This window comes from Vulpes lagopus, chromosome 24 (assembly GCF_018345385.1).
Source record: "Vulpes lagopus strain Blue_001 chromosome 24, ASM1834538v1, whole genome shotgun sequence".
Classification (NCBI taxonomy): Eukaryota; Metazoa; Chordata; class Mammalia; order Carnivora; family Canidae; genus Vulpes; species Vulpes lagopus.
The window spans coordinates 15,263,897-15,281,704 of NC_054847.1; the positions used below are offsets into that span (position 1 = coordinate 15,263,897).

Genomic DNA, 17,808 nt, shown 5'->3' on the forward strand with positions numbered 1-17,808 from the left:
TTCCTTTTCCCCTATATCCTCACTAACACTTGTTATTTCTTGTCTTTTTACTAATAGCCATTCTGACAGGTGCGGCTTTGATTTGCATTTCCCTGATGATCGGTGATGTTGAGCACCTTTTCATATACCTGTTGGCCATCTCCATGTTTTCTTTCGAAAAATATCTGCTCAGGTCCTCTGACCCTTTTTAAATTGGATTGTGACCTTGTTTTAGTTTTTGTTTTGGCATTGAATTTTATGAGTTCTTTATATATTTTGGATATTATCCCCTTATCAGATATGTAGTTGAAAAGATTTTCTCCCATTCAGTAGGTTGCCTTTCCATTTTGCTGATGGCTTCCTTTGTTGTGCAGAAGCTTTTTAGTTAGTCTCACTTTTTCCTTTTTGCTTTTGCCTTTGATGTCAGAGTGAAAAAATCAATGTTAGGACCTATGTCAAGAAGCTTACCACCTATGTTTTTTTTCTAGGAGTCTTATGGCTTTAGGTCTTTTTTTTTCTTTAAAAAAAAAAGCAGAATTATTCCTTTTATTACAAAACTTAGTGATTTAATTAGTTCTTTACTTTTCCTTTTAAGAATAAGATATTAAAAAAAATCACTACTGATGTTCAAAACCGGAAACCAGATAATCAGACCAAAAAAAAATCGCCTTTATTTCAGTAGTTCAAAGTACAAATACAGCAAGTCAGATCACAATGTTTCAAGATACAGTTTTAAGTATAATGAAAACTTGATATACAAAAATGAAAGGCTAAATAAAATAAAGCTCAATTAAAAAAGAATTCAAGTAACCCGAAAACCTTTAGACTAAAATATCCCATTTATGACAATTTGGAAACGCCTTAATTTATAGATACCAGTAGCCATTGCCATCCGAAAGGGCTTCTCAAAGAAGGAGAATCACCCCAAACCAGTCAGCTCAGGACCAGAGTGGAAGTTCCTGGGGCGGGCTATTCCGGATTTGGCTGCCTCACTCTCACTGTCAATCCATACGGTTCGACCCATGATACTTGGATGTTTAGGCAAATTCTAGAAAATGTTTAAAGTTCAATATGAGGCCAACACCCTGCTAAGAGATACTGAAATGGCCACTATATATTTACAAGATTTTAAAGACCCATCTTAGCTTCAGGCCTCTGGTGTTACGGGGGAAAGACAGACTGATACTTTTTCCATTACTTAGAACCTTTCTGTAAGGTTAGCAACACGGCCTTTACAACCTCCTCACGAAAATCATACTTCATTATAGATTTACTTATTTCTACACATACAGAACTTTTATGTAAAGTAGAAAAAGTTCCCGCTAGGAAGATAATTAAAGGTTGTTAATGTTCTTTGTATCACTTAGCAGCCAAGACACAGGTGTATTTCTGCTCCGCAGAAGCAAGGTTAGCTATTCGCTTCAATTCAGGGAGGTGTGTGCTTTCAGGATGGTGGAGAGGAGATATTTATTGCATCTTTTTCTCAATCTTCTTCATCTTTTCATTGTAGGCAGTAAATTGAGAGTCTGTTCCGAAAATTCTATCCCACCATGTAAATGTGGAAGCATAGTTTCCGGTGAAGTTCATGTGGTGGAAATCATGATGCCGAGAACCAGCATAGAAAGAGATCAGTCTTAAAGGGTTCAGGGGAATGTCATAGCCACTATGGACATCAATAGTTTCTATCAAACGAATGGTCACCCATGCCCAAAGGAGAATGACATGATCACATAAAAGCATGATTCCAATGAAAAATCCAGTTCCAAGAATCAGAGTTTCCAAAGGATGTGCATATTCAGCTTCCATTCCAAATGGAGCCTGAAACTCATGATGAACTTTATGAATATATTTATATATTCTTTTGTGATGCAAGAGCCTATGCAGGAAATAGTGCCAGGTGTCCTCAATCACCGCACAGCCAAAGCATCTTGCCAAAAGCATATACCATCTTGGCATTCTTTCCCAATCGTAAGGAATATTAAAATACTCTGTAAAATAATAAGTTCCACAGATCAAAGGAAGCTGGATACAAAAGTGATTAAAGAGAAGTACTTTAAAAAATTTCCATTGGTTTTCCCAGGTTTCTGGTTTATCCTTTTGAATTTTGTACTTTTTCATGAAAGGTATAAATTGAAACAAAAATCCAGGTAAACAGAATAAGAAATAAAGAACTTCGTGAACTATCAAGGATCCCCATGTTGCAATCTGGAACTTTGTATAATTATTCAACATATAGTTCCAAGCATTTTTAAATGGTTCTCGTAGAGGGTTCTCAGGTAAAAGTGAATCTACATACTCCACAGCCAAGGATACTGAACTAAAGATGCTGATACTTTCATTTGTTGCCATTTTTCAAATCTCTGCAGAAAGCCTTAGAATTCTGGCCGAGCGGCGGGAACACCGGCTTTAGGTCTTATGTTCGAGTCTGTAATACATTTTGAATTTATTTTTGTGTATAGCGTAAGATAAATGGTCCAGTTTTCCCAATATCATTTATTGAAGGGACTATCCTTCTTGCTTCCTGTGTATACTCTTGCCACCTTTGTCATAAATTAATTGACCTGACATGCATGGATTTATTCCCGGGCTCTGTTCCATCGAGCTATATGACAGTTTTTATGCCAATACTATCCTGTTTTGATTATGATAGTTTTGGTGTATAGTTTGAAATCAGGGAGTATAATGCCTCCAACTTCTTTTCAAGATTGCTTTGGCTAATTTTGGGGTCTTTTATGGTTCCATACACATTTTAGGATTATTCTATTCCTGTGAAAAATGCCACTGGAATTTTGATAGGGAGTGCACTGGATCTGTAGGTTGCTTTAGGCAATATGGACATTCTAACAATATTAATTCTTCTAATCCACGGACATGGAATATCTTTCCATTTCTTTGTGTCTTCAGTTCTTTCATTAATGTCTTGTAGTTTTCAGTACATAAACCTTTCACCTCCTGCTTGGTTAAATTTACTGTTTTTGTTTGTTTGTTGTTGTTTTTAAAATGCAAGATCCTGATTTCGGCCCTTCTCAGCCTCATTTCCTGGTTCCTCTTTCTGTGTTCAGTCTTTACTAGTTAACATGTCCCAGATTTCTAGTCTCAGCTCTCTTCATTTCCAACCCTAAACATTCTCCCTTAGGCACCTCACTTACACTTGACACTCTCTCTGCTGTTCACAGGAATCTAGTCCTCAGATCCTTACATCTTTGTGAGTTGGTCATATATATGTGTATGTGCCTCTCATTTTTTAAAAAACTGAATCTCCCCTTCTCTCCTAAATTTGGTTTTCCTTCTCAGTCTCACTCTCAGAATATTGTACCCCTGCTTTCCCTTTATCATGAACCCCAAACTTGGGAGTTGTACTTGACTCCTCCCCTTGCCTCACCTGCCAGCAGTAATGGTCCTGTTTTGTGCTCCCTTTGACTGCTATCTCATTGAACGAGATAGCTTTACTCCATTAGTCAGATTATTTCTTTCACCTCTACATGACCTTTCTGCAAATACCCATGGCTTCCGACCCCAGCCACACAGAATCACTTGGAGAACTTTTAACAATCCTCATGCCCAAGTCACACCCCAAACCCATTATATTCGAATTTTCAGAGGCGAGGCCCAGATTATTCCAATGTATAGCCAAGGTTAAGGCCTTGGCTTTTGTCTCTTCTCCCTCAAATCCATCCTCCACACTGACATTGAGGTGTTTTTCTTAAAACTCAAATTGGGTTTTGTTCAGTTCCCTGTTCAAAAAATCCTTCAATGACTTTGTTGCCTTTGGAAAAATTATTTAGTGTGTTATACAAGTCTTTTCTGGCTTGTTATATGAGACCTTTCATGATCGGCCCTACTTCGTGTGGGTCTATCAAAGGCACCTTACCCTGGCCATTGTGATCCACCCCCACAGGCTTTCTCAAAGCTCTGTGCATGGGCACAGACTCAGTCCTCTGTCTAGAATGCCTGGCCAACTCTCTCTGTGCTTCAATATCCTGTTTAGGTGTTCTCACTTACAAAAAACCTCTGAGACTCCCCTAAATTAGTTTGAATGTTTCTTCTCTGGGCTTTCTAGCAGCTAGGCTTCTTCTGCTGCAGAGCCTTTTCTCTTTCTCTGCCATTAGCACAGCCACTTGATGGTAGGGACTATCTCCTGTTTACATAGTAAGCACTCAGTATGCGTACAGTGAATTTATCCATCCATCTCTTCCCACATCTCTAATAATAAGCTCATGTAGCAAGAGAAAAACAGAGTTGAAAGCTCAATGAGTTGTTATAGCAATGACTTAAATCCAAAGCATAGGCTGTTAGGACATTTCTTCTTCTTCTTCTTTTTTTTTTTTTTAAAGGTTTTGTTTATTTATTCATGAGAGACACAGAGAGAAAGGCAGAGACTTAGGCAGAGGGAGAAGCAGGCTCCCCATGGGGAACCTAATGTGGGACCCCGGGATCACAACCTGAGCCAAAGGCAGACGCTCCACCACTGAGGCCAGGTGTTCCCTATTAGGATATTTCTCATCGTTATACAAGTGTGAACCTAACACAGGAGAAAAAAGTTCCCCTTAAAGCAGCAGCATTATCCACAGAGGCCTGACAGAGCTGTGTTTCCTGGCACAGAAAAGGTGGTCCTGTCCTCTGACACCACTGTTATCAAATAGGTCCCATTACATCAAGAGTAAGTTTGCTCTGATTTCAGAGGTGAGGTTAAGAGCTCATTTTATATAGGAATACAAACACAGATGCAACAAAATTTCACTAGTTCAGAACACAGTTTGAAAACAGACCAACTGTGTGTGTGTGGGGGGGGTGATGATATTTACAGATGGATTCTTAATTGTACTGAAGATCTATCAGCCCGGGTACCCTTTCAAACTGATGCTTCTCTTGAGCGTTTAAAATTAGCATCCGGCTTACAGAAGTGGGGGGCGTGTGAAATTGCTCAGGTTCACATGCTTCACAAAAGAGATCCTGCTGGATAGTGCCTCCTCCACTTTGTGAAAATGGGTATGAGAATCACCTGGAGAGCTAATAAACTGGGCAGGGGCCCAGGCTTACCAAGAATGGACAGGGCCTGGACCTTCTTCCCAAGTTCCCTGGCAAATTCTGATCCTTGCCAAGGTTTTGGTGAGGGTGACCACCATTTGGCTATGGTCAGCTGCCACCCTCCAGCCCAGTGCTTTTTAACACTGGTTGCATATTGATATCCTACCTGGGGGACTTTCAAAAAATCCCAATATGCAGGTCTTACCCCAGACCAATTAGACAAGTATTTCTGAGAGTGGGAGACTGGCATTGATAGTTTTAAAAGCTCCCAGAGGATCCTAATAGGTCACCTGGAGGTTTGAGGATCATATCTCTAGCTTACTGGTCCTCAGACATGCCTGAGCATTAGAATCACTCCAGGGGTTTCAACAGATATGTCAATACCTGGGTAGGCAGGGTATACAATAGTATCAAGAGATACTATTGTAATTGCTGTGGGATGCAACCACCCACATCAGGATTTGTAAAAGTTCTCTGGCAATTCTAATGTACAACAAAGTGTCAGAACTATGACTACAGCTCATCCTCCCACAGTTCCTAACAGAGCCCATTTACCTTGATAAAAAGAATCCGTTGTCATGAGAAGATGAGAAACCCAACCTGTTGGGAACATATTTATCCTCCTGGCTTACCTAAAGTGACTGAGGGGGGAGTTCCCTCCAGAAAAACAGTTATGGAAAAGGAGCAGAGTAAGTTTATAGATTAAATTCATTAATACCAGGAGCCCAGCTGCCTGTACCACCAACTGAGCACCCCTGAGTTCCCCAGCTGCCTGAGTGACCTCAGTTGCCTTGGCAGGTAGCCATGCCTTCCTGAAAACATGCAGAGTGGCTTTCCAAATAATAAACGGATACTAATGGACTCAATTATTGTAAATTTCTGAATTTACAATAATTTACATTGCATTCTAAATGCATTGCTAATGGCATTTTCCTCCCTTCTTTCATCATGTGTTTAAGACACTTCTCCTTATATTAACAGATGTCAGACTTGAGTTAGTGCCCTGTCTTGGGTAGGTAGGTAGCTGTCTCCACCACCTTGAAAAAAGGCATCTTGTGTCATCCAGAAAGGGTGCAAGTGGTACTACTCTCCATCTTATCTTAGAAACTTAACACTACAGGGATATATTCACCTAACAACTACAGTGAGTCACTGGTGAGGATCCTCATACAAAACTTTTGGGGGGGACACCTGGGTGGCTCAGCAGTTGAGCTTCTGCCTTCTGCTCGGGGCATGATCCCAGACTCCTGGGATCGAGTCCCAAGTCAGGCTCCCTGCATGGAACCTGCTTCTCCCTCTGCCCATGTCTCTGCTTCTCTCTCTCTTTTCTCTCTCTCTGGTTGTCGTGAATGAATAAATAAAATCTTTAAAAAAAAAAACCTTTTTGAAAAAAAAATTAAGGTACTCATTGGTTTAGTTGGATGTTGAATATATAGGATAGTGGTTTTCAACTTTGGCTACACCCTGGAATTATCTGGGGAGCTTTAAAAACTATTGATCCTTATGACTGCCCCTTACAGATTCCAACTGAATGAGGTGGTGATGGGCTAGGGCAATGGGAATTTTTTTAAGGCTTCCAAGGTGATTGAAGTGTTTAGCAAAGGGTGATTACACTGATATTTATCAGTAAGAGAGACTGAGAAAAGAGAGGCAGAAAGACCCATAGAGCATCTCTCCTGAGGACTCTGAATCAACAGAGGCATTTGTCCTATTTAGCATCTTTATGAGCACAGGTGGTTGGGTGAGTTTTCTAGGAGACCGGAAGCAAGATTAGGCCACAGAAAATAATCTCAACCTGGAGTCTATCTTTTCAATGACCTTTCATTCTTTTGGGAGTGTTCACCTAGGGCTGCTGTCCCATGGCTCCTGCTGGCTCCCCCCTTCCCCATGGCCCATCAACCTTTGTGCAGTGTTACCTGAGAGCCACGGATGCAGGAGAAAAATTTGGTATCCTACTGAGGATAAGCCAGGGAAGAGGGAAGTGTGAAGTGTGAGATCCTAAAGTAGCTCAGGATAAATGCTGGGGCCCCACACATGGTGTTGCCCTACCAGGTAGACACTCCCTGGTCATAGTTATGATTTTTCCTTCCATCAGCTTTCCCTCCAATCCCTTTTCCTTTCCATGAATGCTTTCCTGTCCTGTATACAGTATCTTCTGAGTCCCAATGATGGAACTGGCTGTGACGGCCATTGTTGACGACCTATCCAGCTCCCATATCCATCCACCTCTTTCCTGCCCACAGAATCCATAATTTTCTCCAGCCTCTGGGCCAGCAGCAGGTGGTGAAACTTGCTATTAGTCAAACAGGAGTTTCCTATATTGGTTGCATATTAAGAACACCTGAGGAGTTCTTGAAGCAATGCTGATACTTGGGCCCCACTCCCAGAAACTCTGATTTAATTGGTTGCTGGTAGATATTCAAAGCTCTCAGGTGGTTAAAATAGGCAGCCAGGAGTGAGGCTCACCGGTCTGGGATAGTCATGGCACTTCAATTCCCCATACTAATGGTTGTTTCAGGATTGGGCAATGATGCCATTTTGACCAAAGGAACACGGGAACATAGAGGCGGGGTTGGGAAGATTTCGAAAAAGATTTTGTCGGCATTAAGGAAGGATATTCCTTCTTCCTCCTGCATGGTTTTAGGAATTGTTGGGGAGAAGGAGATGCTTGGAGCCACTGCTGCTGTCCTCTGACTATGAGTATCCCTGCCAGACGGCATAGACTTTCAATATGAGTGCTGTAGAGTGTTAGGAAGAACCGAGGAAACTGTGAAGGCCCTGTCTTCCAGGCTTCTTGCTTGGCAGGGCTGGGTGTCTTCCAAGCCTGGGTCAGAAGCGAGTCATGATCCCAGGTTCAGAGTTTCCAGAGAGGCATTTGTGAGCGTGCCCTGTTAGACATGCACAGCACCCCTGCTGAATGTAAGGCTCCTCCAGCTCTGATGAAGCTGCCCACCCACCGCAAAGGGGCCTCCAGGAACAATGGTTTTGCTGGGCAGACTTTCTGGGGAAGGGAATTCTGCTGCCGAGAGCTTTGTGCCATGATTGAAGGCAGTTGGAAGACTTGATAGAGTCTGGCTGATTTGGGCTTGAATCCTGGTTACTGATTGTGTGAATTGAGTCAGTGAAACTCTGTGTCTTGGTTTTACCATCTGTACGAGGGGTTAACCTCTACTCCCAAGGGTTGTTGCTGTAGTTCCTTTAATAGATTGAACACAGTGTCTGGAATTCTCTAGGTCTTTACTGTTGGTGGCAGTGTTGGCTAGTTTTGACCTATTGACTCTGTACTGCAATGAGCAAGAGGTAAAATCATTGAAAAGAATGAGAACAGAACTGGTTACTATTCCTAGACCTGATTACTGCTTTAACAGTTTGGAAAGACTGAACAAGTTTTTCCTGTAGTCCTCGCTGCCTGAAATCTGTCAACATGATTTGAGCATGATCTGCCAAGTCAGCACAGATGCCGGGTCAGGTGTAAGTGAGCTCTGTTTCCAACTCAACTGCTGATGGGCTTGACTGACACACGGAGCCCATGACCGCCTGCTGCTGGTTAGGCAAAGACAGCGGCTGAGCTTGGGGTCACGCTTTCCCTGAGGCTGCACCCCACTGGGAACAGGAGCTGTGATGGAGAGAGAAGGCTGGGGAGCCTGTCAGGGTTGGGTCCTCCAGGTTTGGAAGTGGAGCCCTAGAATTGGGTGTCTCCCAGTTTCAGAGTGGAGGCCACACTGGGGCAACCACTTTCTCTCAGGGTTGACTCTCAACCACCCCCCCCCCCCCCACACACACACACACCTCTCGAAGCAGGGCTGGGGATGTGGGTATCAGATCATTGTCTCCAGCTGGTTGTAAGGGCTTCACTGAGATTTCCCAGAAGCCTCACTGCTCTTGCCCACTCCCCACCCAGACTTTTCCTTCTTCCTCCGTGTCTCTGGTCCATGTCTGTGTTCTCCCTTCCCTGGGTTTCTCCCCAACGCAGCTTGACTCTGGGATATCCTCTTTTCCATCTTTCTGTAGGCTCAGACCATCTTACTCCATGTCCCTTCTATTATTTTTGCCCCTCTTCGCTTTCTGTCTTTTCCAGGAAGTTTATTTCTGGTACTTTCATGAGCATCTTCTTGGGAATCTAAAATGTCCTTTACTCCCTGCCAGCCCCCCCCACCCTTCATCTTCTCTATTTGGGCTTCATTTCCCTGATCTCAGCTCCTGTGTGGTTTCTCCCTAGTTACATCTTCCCCTCATCCAGCAGCACTGTCTTTTTGTTTGTTTTCATCATTGTTGTTTTATTTTTAAATTACAATGTCTCTGCCTTCGGTCTACATTCAGTTCAATATTTCCCCCTTCCATCTTTCTGGGGATCTTACTGTATCATTTTATCAACCATCCTTTTTTCTCTAAAACTTTCCATTTATTTCTCATGCTTTTTCATCCCTTTTAAAATATGTTCAGGTTTCTCCTATCTTAAAAAAAAACACACCCCACATTTGTGTTCCCATACCCACTGCCCACTGGAGCTGGGTGTCTTCTTTCCTCATGGGACTCATCCAGGCTCCTTGTATCCCCTTCCACTTCTCTCCACACACAGGAGTGTGGCATCTCTTCTCACTACTTCTGATATTGCCTCTGCAAGGACACAGGGATTGCCTTGGGTTTAAATGCAGAATTTTCCAGAGGCAGTGCAGCCTAGGGGAATAGGTGTGACTCTGGACCACCAGCCAATTTAGAATCCTGGGCCACCACTTAATCCAGGTTTGACCTCTGCTAAATTCCTTAATTCTTTCAGTGGGTTTGAACCTTCTTGAAGGGCTGGGATATTGTCTTCCCAGAGTCTAATAGTAATCGTGGTGAATATCTATTCCAGGCCCCCTGACAGGTCTTCGACTCTGTGGATACTGTGTGCTTTGTCAGTGGAAGCTTAAACATTTTTGCTGAATGAATGAATTTTGCCCAAATAGTCTTAATTGGATACTTCATATTCCTACTTCTACGTTCACCCCTTCCCTTCACCAGGTCTCTGGCATATTTTCTGATCAAGAGATTATTAAACAGAGACTGTCTTCCTCGTGGCCAAGTTTGAGCTGTCTCCTGAACCACCATCTTATGTGGATAATTTGCATCTATTCTATGAAGGGAGCAGAGAGGTGCCTTTGGAGTGTCTGCTCATAGGATAGGCCACATCTTGATTTGGTATTTAATTTCAGGATAGTTAATATCACTCAGCACTGAAAATTTGATCATTCTGGTGTGATCAGTTAAAAAATGTTTTAAATTCTAGAACCCAAGCCCTCCTCTGTAATTTGTGAACATAAAAAACTAGGTTGGAAAAATCTATCTCAGGGTCCTCGAATGAAGATCTTTGTATGGGAAGGAACACTACTCTGTAAAGATAAGCATGTAGACAGAATGGGCAATTAAAATCAAACAGTTGGGTGTTTTAATGGAAATTTCATTATCTTTGTCCTTGGAAGTGATTATAAACCCTGGCTGAGAAATTGGGAGTGGGGTCTTAATCAGTGGGTGGTAGGGATTGCTGAGGCCCACTTAGTGTAGCACCCTGCAGGGCTGGTTTTGGGTAGCACCTAAGCAGTGGGAGCAGAGGCCAGATCTTCCCACAACTTTCAGCCTTTTTTTGAGAAGATTAAACTAACCCCATAAAAAGCAGAGCATTTGATGTGAGACAGTGTAACTAAGAGCTAAATCATGGCATCGGTGCTAAATGCTAGCAGAAACCGGATAAGAAGATCCATTAGTCTTGGAATAGCCTACAAATTCCTAGTGGGGATGAAGGATTCGAGCTGAGTCTTGAGGAATGGGTTAGGCTTCTATGACTCAGGACTAGACAAGCGAAAAATACAGGTGAGGGGTGGTGGGCAGGTATCTTAGAGTCATAAAAAATGAATGTATGGTGGGGCTCTCCCTGTGAAGTGATGGGATGGGCTGTACATCCTTGGCCAGAACCATGTCCACAAATCCCTGTGGAGTGCTGATGTGGGCTTCTTCAGCCTGTCCAGCTGCCCTGGGTTATCTTCCTCTCCTGACCTGCCTTCCATGGTGGCAGCTATGGGCTACTTTGGTGACCTCAGTTTTTCCAAGCCAACCAAGCTCATTCTGATCCTTTTGCCCCTCTTCAAGCTTCCCCAAGTCATGCTGGCCACCCATTTCAGTATCTCTCTTTTAACCTCCTGGTGATAATAAATCCCTTCTCCATAGGACTCTAGGACAAGCCTCTGAGGGGCTGGAAGTGCCATGGAGGGTCTTCACTAGCTGCTTGATGTGCTCTTCCTTTTCTTCTTACCCTAGCTTTATGATCCAGATCCACCATTATGTATGGTATTTGTAGGTTACTTGTTTTCCCTGAGAGGTTTTATTAGTCAGAACTTTTGGGGTTAAAAGATGAAAAACTCATTATAAGCCAGATTTTGAAAAGGAGTAGATTTGCTGAATCTTGAAGCCAAAAATTATAGGCATTTATGTATGGCTGAATGCAGGTGATCCCAGATAGACATCCTGCCCTAAACCGTTGTCTTCCCCAGAGTCCTAGGGAAGAAATCATTGAATTGATTGTGATTTGTCTGCCTTGGATCATCAATCCAACCCTAAATCTTTTTGGCCAAGGAAATGAGATCCCACCATTCACCAGGACTGGGTCACAGGCCCAGTGGAGGTAGACTCAGTATGAGGTATTTCCCTAAATGGAAGATGTGGGTTGTTACCAGAAGAAAGAATAGTTGTTAGGCCCAAAGTGGTGTCCAGTAGAGAAGGAAAGCGGTGGCCCTCTCTCCTGATGGCCAGCAGCTGTTATGTCTAGTTATGGCTCCTCTATTGCCCATATGTAGGGCTATTGCATCAACTCATACCCTCCTTCAGAAATGTTCAGAGGCAGGCCTGAGATTTCTAGATTGGAAGTCCAATCTGGATAAAGCACACAGATAGATGACGTTAGAAAATGTGAAAAAGATTATTTTCAAAGATTTTGGAAGATCCTTAAAAGCTTTCATTTCCTCCTCTTTCCTTCCTTCCTTTTTCCCCCCTCCTTTGTGGCAGTAGTTGACCAGTGAAGCTGTCATGATCACCCAGTTCACTGGTTGTTTCTCATTTTGTTGAGTGACATCTTGGATTCCCAAATAAGAAATGCAATCAGGAAGGTTTCAGGGTGATGTGGAGAGAGCAGAAAGGGGAGCGGGTCAGGCATTTTTCAAGCAGAACATTTGTTCAAGGACAGAGTGCCAACCTTCCAGCAAGGCTGGCAGATGGGGGCCCCAGCAGGCAGAGTGACAGAAAGGTAATCAGAACCACTTGCCACTTTCCATTGAGGCAGACATGGGAACCAAGGTGGGAGCAATGTGTGAATGATAAATTGGTTTTTGCTCTTCCTTTGAACTTCAAGATCCATCCCCCTCGGTCCCTCCCACCTTATGGATTGATTGACAAGCTCAATGGGCTCAGAGAGGATTCCATATCCAAGAATCTGAGCTGTGTTAAGAAGATTCTCTGAAACTAATTGAATGTGAATGTCAGCTACCACTGATACAGGGAAGAGGGGAAGAAAAGAAATACCTTTAGCAAGGGAGTTTTCCGGGGCTGGGAGAAAAAACAAATGGTAAGAGAAGCCTCTTGTACCTCAATGCCACATCTTTGGAGCCCCAGCAAAAGTCAATTAAATACTGGGTTTTAATCATTTTAAGTATATATTGCTTTTCTGCAATCAAGAAATTGAACGCTAGAGAGCCATAAAATTTTAATTGGCATAATTTCATATGTTCAGTTTTACATGCTGATGTTTTTATTCTATCATGAACATTGTAAACCAATGCCATTTTTCAAAGTCATCATAAATGGCTCTGTAGTAACCTAGAATAAGATGTGCTATACTGCATGTAAACATTTCTTTCTCTCTGGTCATTTTGAGTATTTCCCATGTCTGATGACAAGTTGTCCCAGTTTATATTCTTACAGCAGTGTAGAGCTGTGTTGATTGATTTTTTTTGCCAGCATTATTATTTTAAAAATCTCTTAATCTCTTGCCAATTTGATAGACAAAATGACTTCTTTTTCGACAGATATCTTTGATTAAATCAGGATATTATTTTGCAAGTTTATTAATCATTTGTATTCTGACATCTGAAAGTCCTCTTTATGCCTTGGCACATTTTTCATGATGTTAACAAGATAGTTATATAAATATGTTCAATAGATATTAATATATGAAGGGTCTTACACTCTTTTATAAAATTTATTACTAACATTTTGTTCTTTATATATATTTTAAAGATTTTACTTATTTATTCATGAGACAGAGAGAGAGACAGAGACAGAGAGACAGAGACACAGGCAGAGGGAGAAAGCAGGCTCCATGCAGGGAGCCTGATGTGGGACTCGATGCCAGGATTTCAGGATCATGCCCTGAGCTAAAGGCAGATGCTCAACCACTGAGCCACCCAGGTGTCCCTTGTTCTTTATATTTAAAACTTGTGTAAATGATATAACTTGTATTTTTCTGATGCTTAGTAATTATTTTTTGAAGACTAGTATATTGACATGGTGCTAATACTGATCAGGTATTCAGTGAAGTGTCTCCTCTCTAGTCTTCTTATCACTTAGCTCCCACCCACATGTAGGGCTATTGCACCAACTCTTACCCTCCTTCAGAAATGCTCAGAGGCAGGCCTGAGGTTTCTAGATTGGAAGTCCAATCTGGATAAAGCATACAGATAGATGATGTTGGAAAATGTGAAAAAGATTATTTTCAAAGATTTTGGAAGATCCTTAAAAGCTTTCATTTCTTCCTTTTTTTCCTCTCCTTTGTGGCAGTAGTTGACCTCAGCAGGTCAACTGAAATCACTTGTTACCAATCTCATGTGTATTTAGACTTCTGCATGTTACACACAAATCTCTATATTCCTTTTTGCTTGTATATAAATGATAATGTAGTATTTGTACTCTGCTACTGTTTTATTTCCCTTAGTTTTGGAGTTCATTTTTTGTCATTACATGAAGCACTTCCTGTTCCTTGTATGGCGACTTTGTATTCCATTGAGTGACTTAGGGTAGTTTTTTGACTTATAAAAATTTTTAAGGATTTTATGGCCCTATCTAAATCATTTTATTTATAAATGTATCTGTTAATTTTATGCTTAAAATTTCTGTTCCAGTATGCAATCCTTTAAACACTTGCCTGTGTTTTCTTCCTGTGTGGTTTTAGATTACATTGTTAAAGTTAAATACAGAGATGTACATGCAGTTGTAAAAGATAATACAGAGAGATTCCTTGTACCCTTTACCTAATTTCATTGGTAACATCTTGTAAAACTATAATAAAATACCACAACTAGGATATTTATATAGCCAAGGCAAAGCCTTTCTGTCATCTCAAGAATTCCCCATGCTGCTGTTGTATAGCCATACCCACTTCCACCCCACTCTTGTCCTTAATGTCTGGCAACCATAATATTTACCTTATGGAGTTGGCTTTTTCATTCAACATAATTCTCTGGGGATTCATCCAGGTTGTTGTGCACATCAGTAGTAAGTTCCTTTTTATTCCTGAACAGTATTTCATGGCATGGATATACCATGTTTGGTAAACTATTTATTCATTGAAAGACATCAGAGCTGTTGACAATTTTTGGTTGTCTGAATAAAGCTGCTATAAACCTTTACATAGAGGTTTCTGTGTGGACATAGGTTTTTATTTCTCTGAGGTAAATACCCAAGAGTACAATGAAAATGTTGTGTTGTAGTTGCAGATCTACCTTTTGAAAACCGTCAAATTGTTTTCCAGAGTGGTTCTACTCTTTTACATTCTAACCAGCAATGCAAGACGATTGTTTCCCTTATCCTCTTTGGCATCTGGTATTGTCTCTGTATTTTGTTTTAGATGTACTGATAGTTATGCATTGATACCTTCATATGACTTTAATTTGCATTTCTCCACTGGCTGATGAGATTGGACCTATTTTCATGTGCTGATTTGCCATCTATATCTCCTCTTCATTTCAGAGATTTTTTCTAATTGGATTGTTCTTTTACTGCTGAGTTTTAGGAGCTCTTTATATATCTACATACTAGTCCTTTGGATATGTGGTTTGAAAATAATTTCTCTCAGTCTGTTGCTTGCTAAATCTTAATTTTTTTTCCTAAAAACTACATAGTTTTACATTTACGTCTATGATCCAATTTTATTTTATTTTTTTAAAAGTAGGCTCCATACCCAACATGAGGTTTGAACACTCAACCCTGAAATTAAGAGGGTCATGCTCCACTGACTAAGCCAGCCAGGTGCCTCCTATGATCCAATTTTATATAAAGCGTGAGGTTTAGGGCAGTATTTTTGTTTTTCTTTTGGCCTATTATGCCCAGCTACTCCAGCAATATTTGTTGAAAAGGCTGTCTTCTCCATTGAATTGTTTTCGCATCTTTGCAAAAATCAGTCAGGTATACTTGAATGGGTCTATTTTTTCCCCTCACTTTTGTTCCATTGATCTATGTGACTAATATCTCTTCCAATACTACACAGTATTGATTATTATAGCTCTATAAGTTTTGAAATCGGTAGATGTATTCTAGTTCCTTTGCCTCTCCATATAAATGTTAGAATAATCCTGTCCGTATCAACAAACACATTTGTGGAGATTCTGGAAAGAATTGCATTAAATCTGTCATTTGAAAAAAATCTGTCAGTTGGAGGAGAATTGACATCTGTACTATGTTGAGTCTTCCAGTCCATGAACACAGTATGTCTCTTAGATCTTTGATTTCTTTCATCTGCACATTATGTAATTTGCGGCATACAAGTCTTACACATGGTTTGTACATTTATAGCTAAGCGGTTTCTTCCAGTGATTGTTTTTTTAAGTGGCATTGTCTTCAATTTTGGGCTTTGTTATTAGTGTGTAGAAGTGTAATTGATGGTCATGTGTTACTCTTGTATCCTGTGAACTTACTGAATTCACTTGTTAGCTGTAGATATTCTTTTGTGGGGGGAGGTTAGATACCTTAAGAGTCTCTGTATAAGCAATCTTGTCATCCTCAGATTGGAACTTTTTTTTTCTTTTTAAAAATTTTTTCAGGTTTTATTTTAATCTGTATGATTCTGATCTCTTAGACTTGCATTATTGCCCTAGCTAGAACTTCCAGCACTATGTTGAGTAAGAGTGGTGAGAGCAGACATCCTTGCCTTGTTTCCCTTTTCTTTTCACTGTAATGTTAGCTGTAAGTTTTTTGTTGATTGTGTTTATCAAGTTAAGGAAAATCCCCTTTTCTATTTTTCTAAGAGTTTTTAAAAATCATGAATGGATATTGGATTTTATGAAATGCTTTATCTGCATCAAATGATATAATGATGTACATTTTCTTTAGTTTGTTGATGTAGTGGATTACATTGACTTTTTTCTTCTCTCAAATAATGAATAAGCCTTGCATCTCTGGAATAAATCTTATTGGTCATAGTGTATACCTTTACAAAATATATTCCTGAATTCTATTTGCTAATACTTTGTTAATGATCATTACACCTATATACGTAACTGATATTGGTCTTTAGTTTGTTGTTGTTCTTTGATTTTGGTTTCAGGATACTAGCCTGACAAAATGAACTAGGAAATGTTCCTTCCACTTCTCTATGAAAGAGATTGTGTAGAATTGTTGTTAATTCTTTAAACATTTGGTAGAATTCTTCAATGAAACCATCTGCACTTGTAGATTTCTTTTGTGGTGTTTTTTTTTAATACAAAAATTAATTTCTTCAATAGTCCCAGGTTTATGCCAATAATCTTATTTTATCTTGTGTGAGTTGCGGTAAGGTTTTGTGAGGAATTGATCTGTTTCATCTAAGTTGTTAAATGCATGTAAAAGTTGTTTATAGTATTCTCTTAATATTTCTTTATAGTAATATTTCCTGTTTCATTCCTTATGTTGGCAATTTGTATCTTTTTCCCCCCTTACTCTTTGTAGAGGTTCTTAAATATTCTGATATTTTCAGAGAGCTAGCCCTTTATTTAATTTATTTTCTCTACTGCATTTCTGTTTTCAGTTTCACCTATTTCTGTTTTTTATTTCCTTCCTGCTGCTTGCTTTGGGTTTATTTTGCTCTTTTTTTGGATCCTTGAGGTAGAAGCTTAGATGATTAATTTGAGGCTTTTCCTCCTATCTAACGTGTGTTGTTGGTGCTATAAAATCATCTCTCAGCACTATTTTAGCTGTGTCTCACAAATACAGATATGTGGCATTTTCATTCAGTTCAAATCAATGACTTTTTTTAAATTCCTCCTGAGACTTCCTTTTGGTCCATGGATTTTTAGAAATATGTTGTTTAGTGCCCAAGTGTATAGAAATTTTTTTGTTACCTTTCTGTTACTGATTTCTAGTTTGATTTCATTATAGCCAAACAAACTCTGTAGAATTTCAGTTCTTTCAAATTTGCCGACATTTGGGTTTTTGTCTTTTTTGGGGGGGGCCTGGAATATGGGTTATTTTTAGTATATATTTTGTAGGAACGTAATAGAGGGGATTTTGCTGTAGTTGGGTATATAAATTTCGATGCAATTTTGTTGAGAGGGATGGTGGTGCTAAATTCTGTTTTCATGAAGATTTTCTCTTTAGCTCTTTCGTTGAGGGAGGATTTAAGAATTTGTAGATTTCTCCTTCCGGTTCTATCCTTTGCTTCACATGTTTTGCTCTTAGCTCCTGTTCTGTTGGCAGACATTTTAATTAGGAGGTAGTCTAGTGGATTGAGTTGTCATTGTTGGATTTCTGAGCAAAGATTTTTTTTTTTTTTTAGAATCTGTTGAGAAAGTATGTAATTTGTCT

The 17,808-nt window shown here is 40.2% G+C and overlaps 2 protein-coding genes across 3 annotated transcripts in view; one reads left to right on the plus strand and one right to left on the minus strand.

The window, feature by feature from the left end:
* The window catches only part of GPR39 (G protein-coupled receptor 39), a 197,560-nt gene that overhangs the window by 117,052 nt on the left and 62,700 nt on the right, over window positions 1–17,808 (plus strand). The gene's annotated exons all lie outside the window — the stretch shown is intronic.
* Window positions 1,174–2,366, minus strand: LOC121481939 (methylsterol monooxygenase 1-like). The gene has a single exon (XM_041739593.1). The coding sequence runs from the start codon at window positions 2,326–2,328 to the stop codon at window positions 1,447–1,449; it is 882 nt and encodes a 293-aa protein (XP_041595527.1). The 5' UTR covers window positions 2,329–2,366; the 3' UTR covers window positions 1,174–1,446.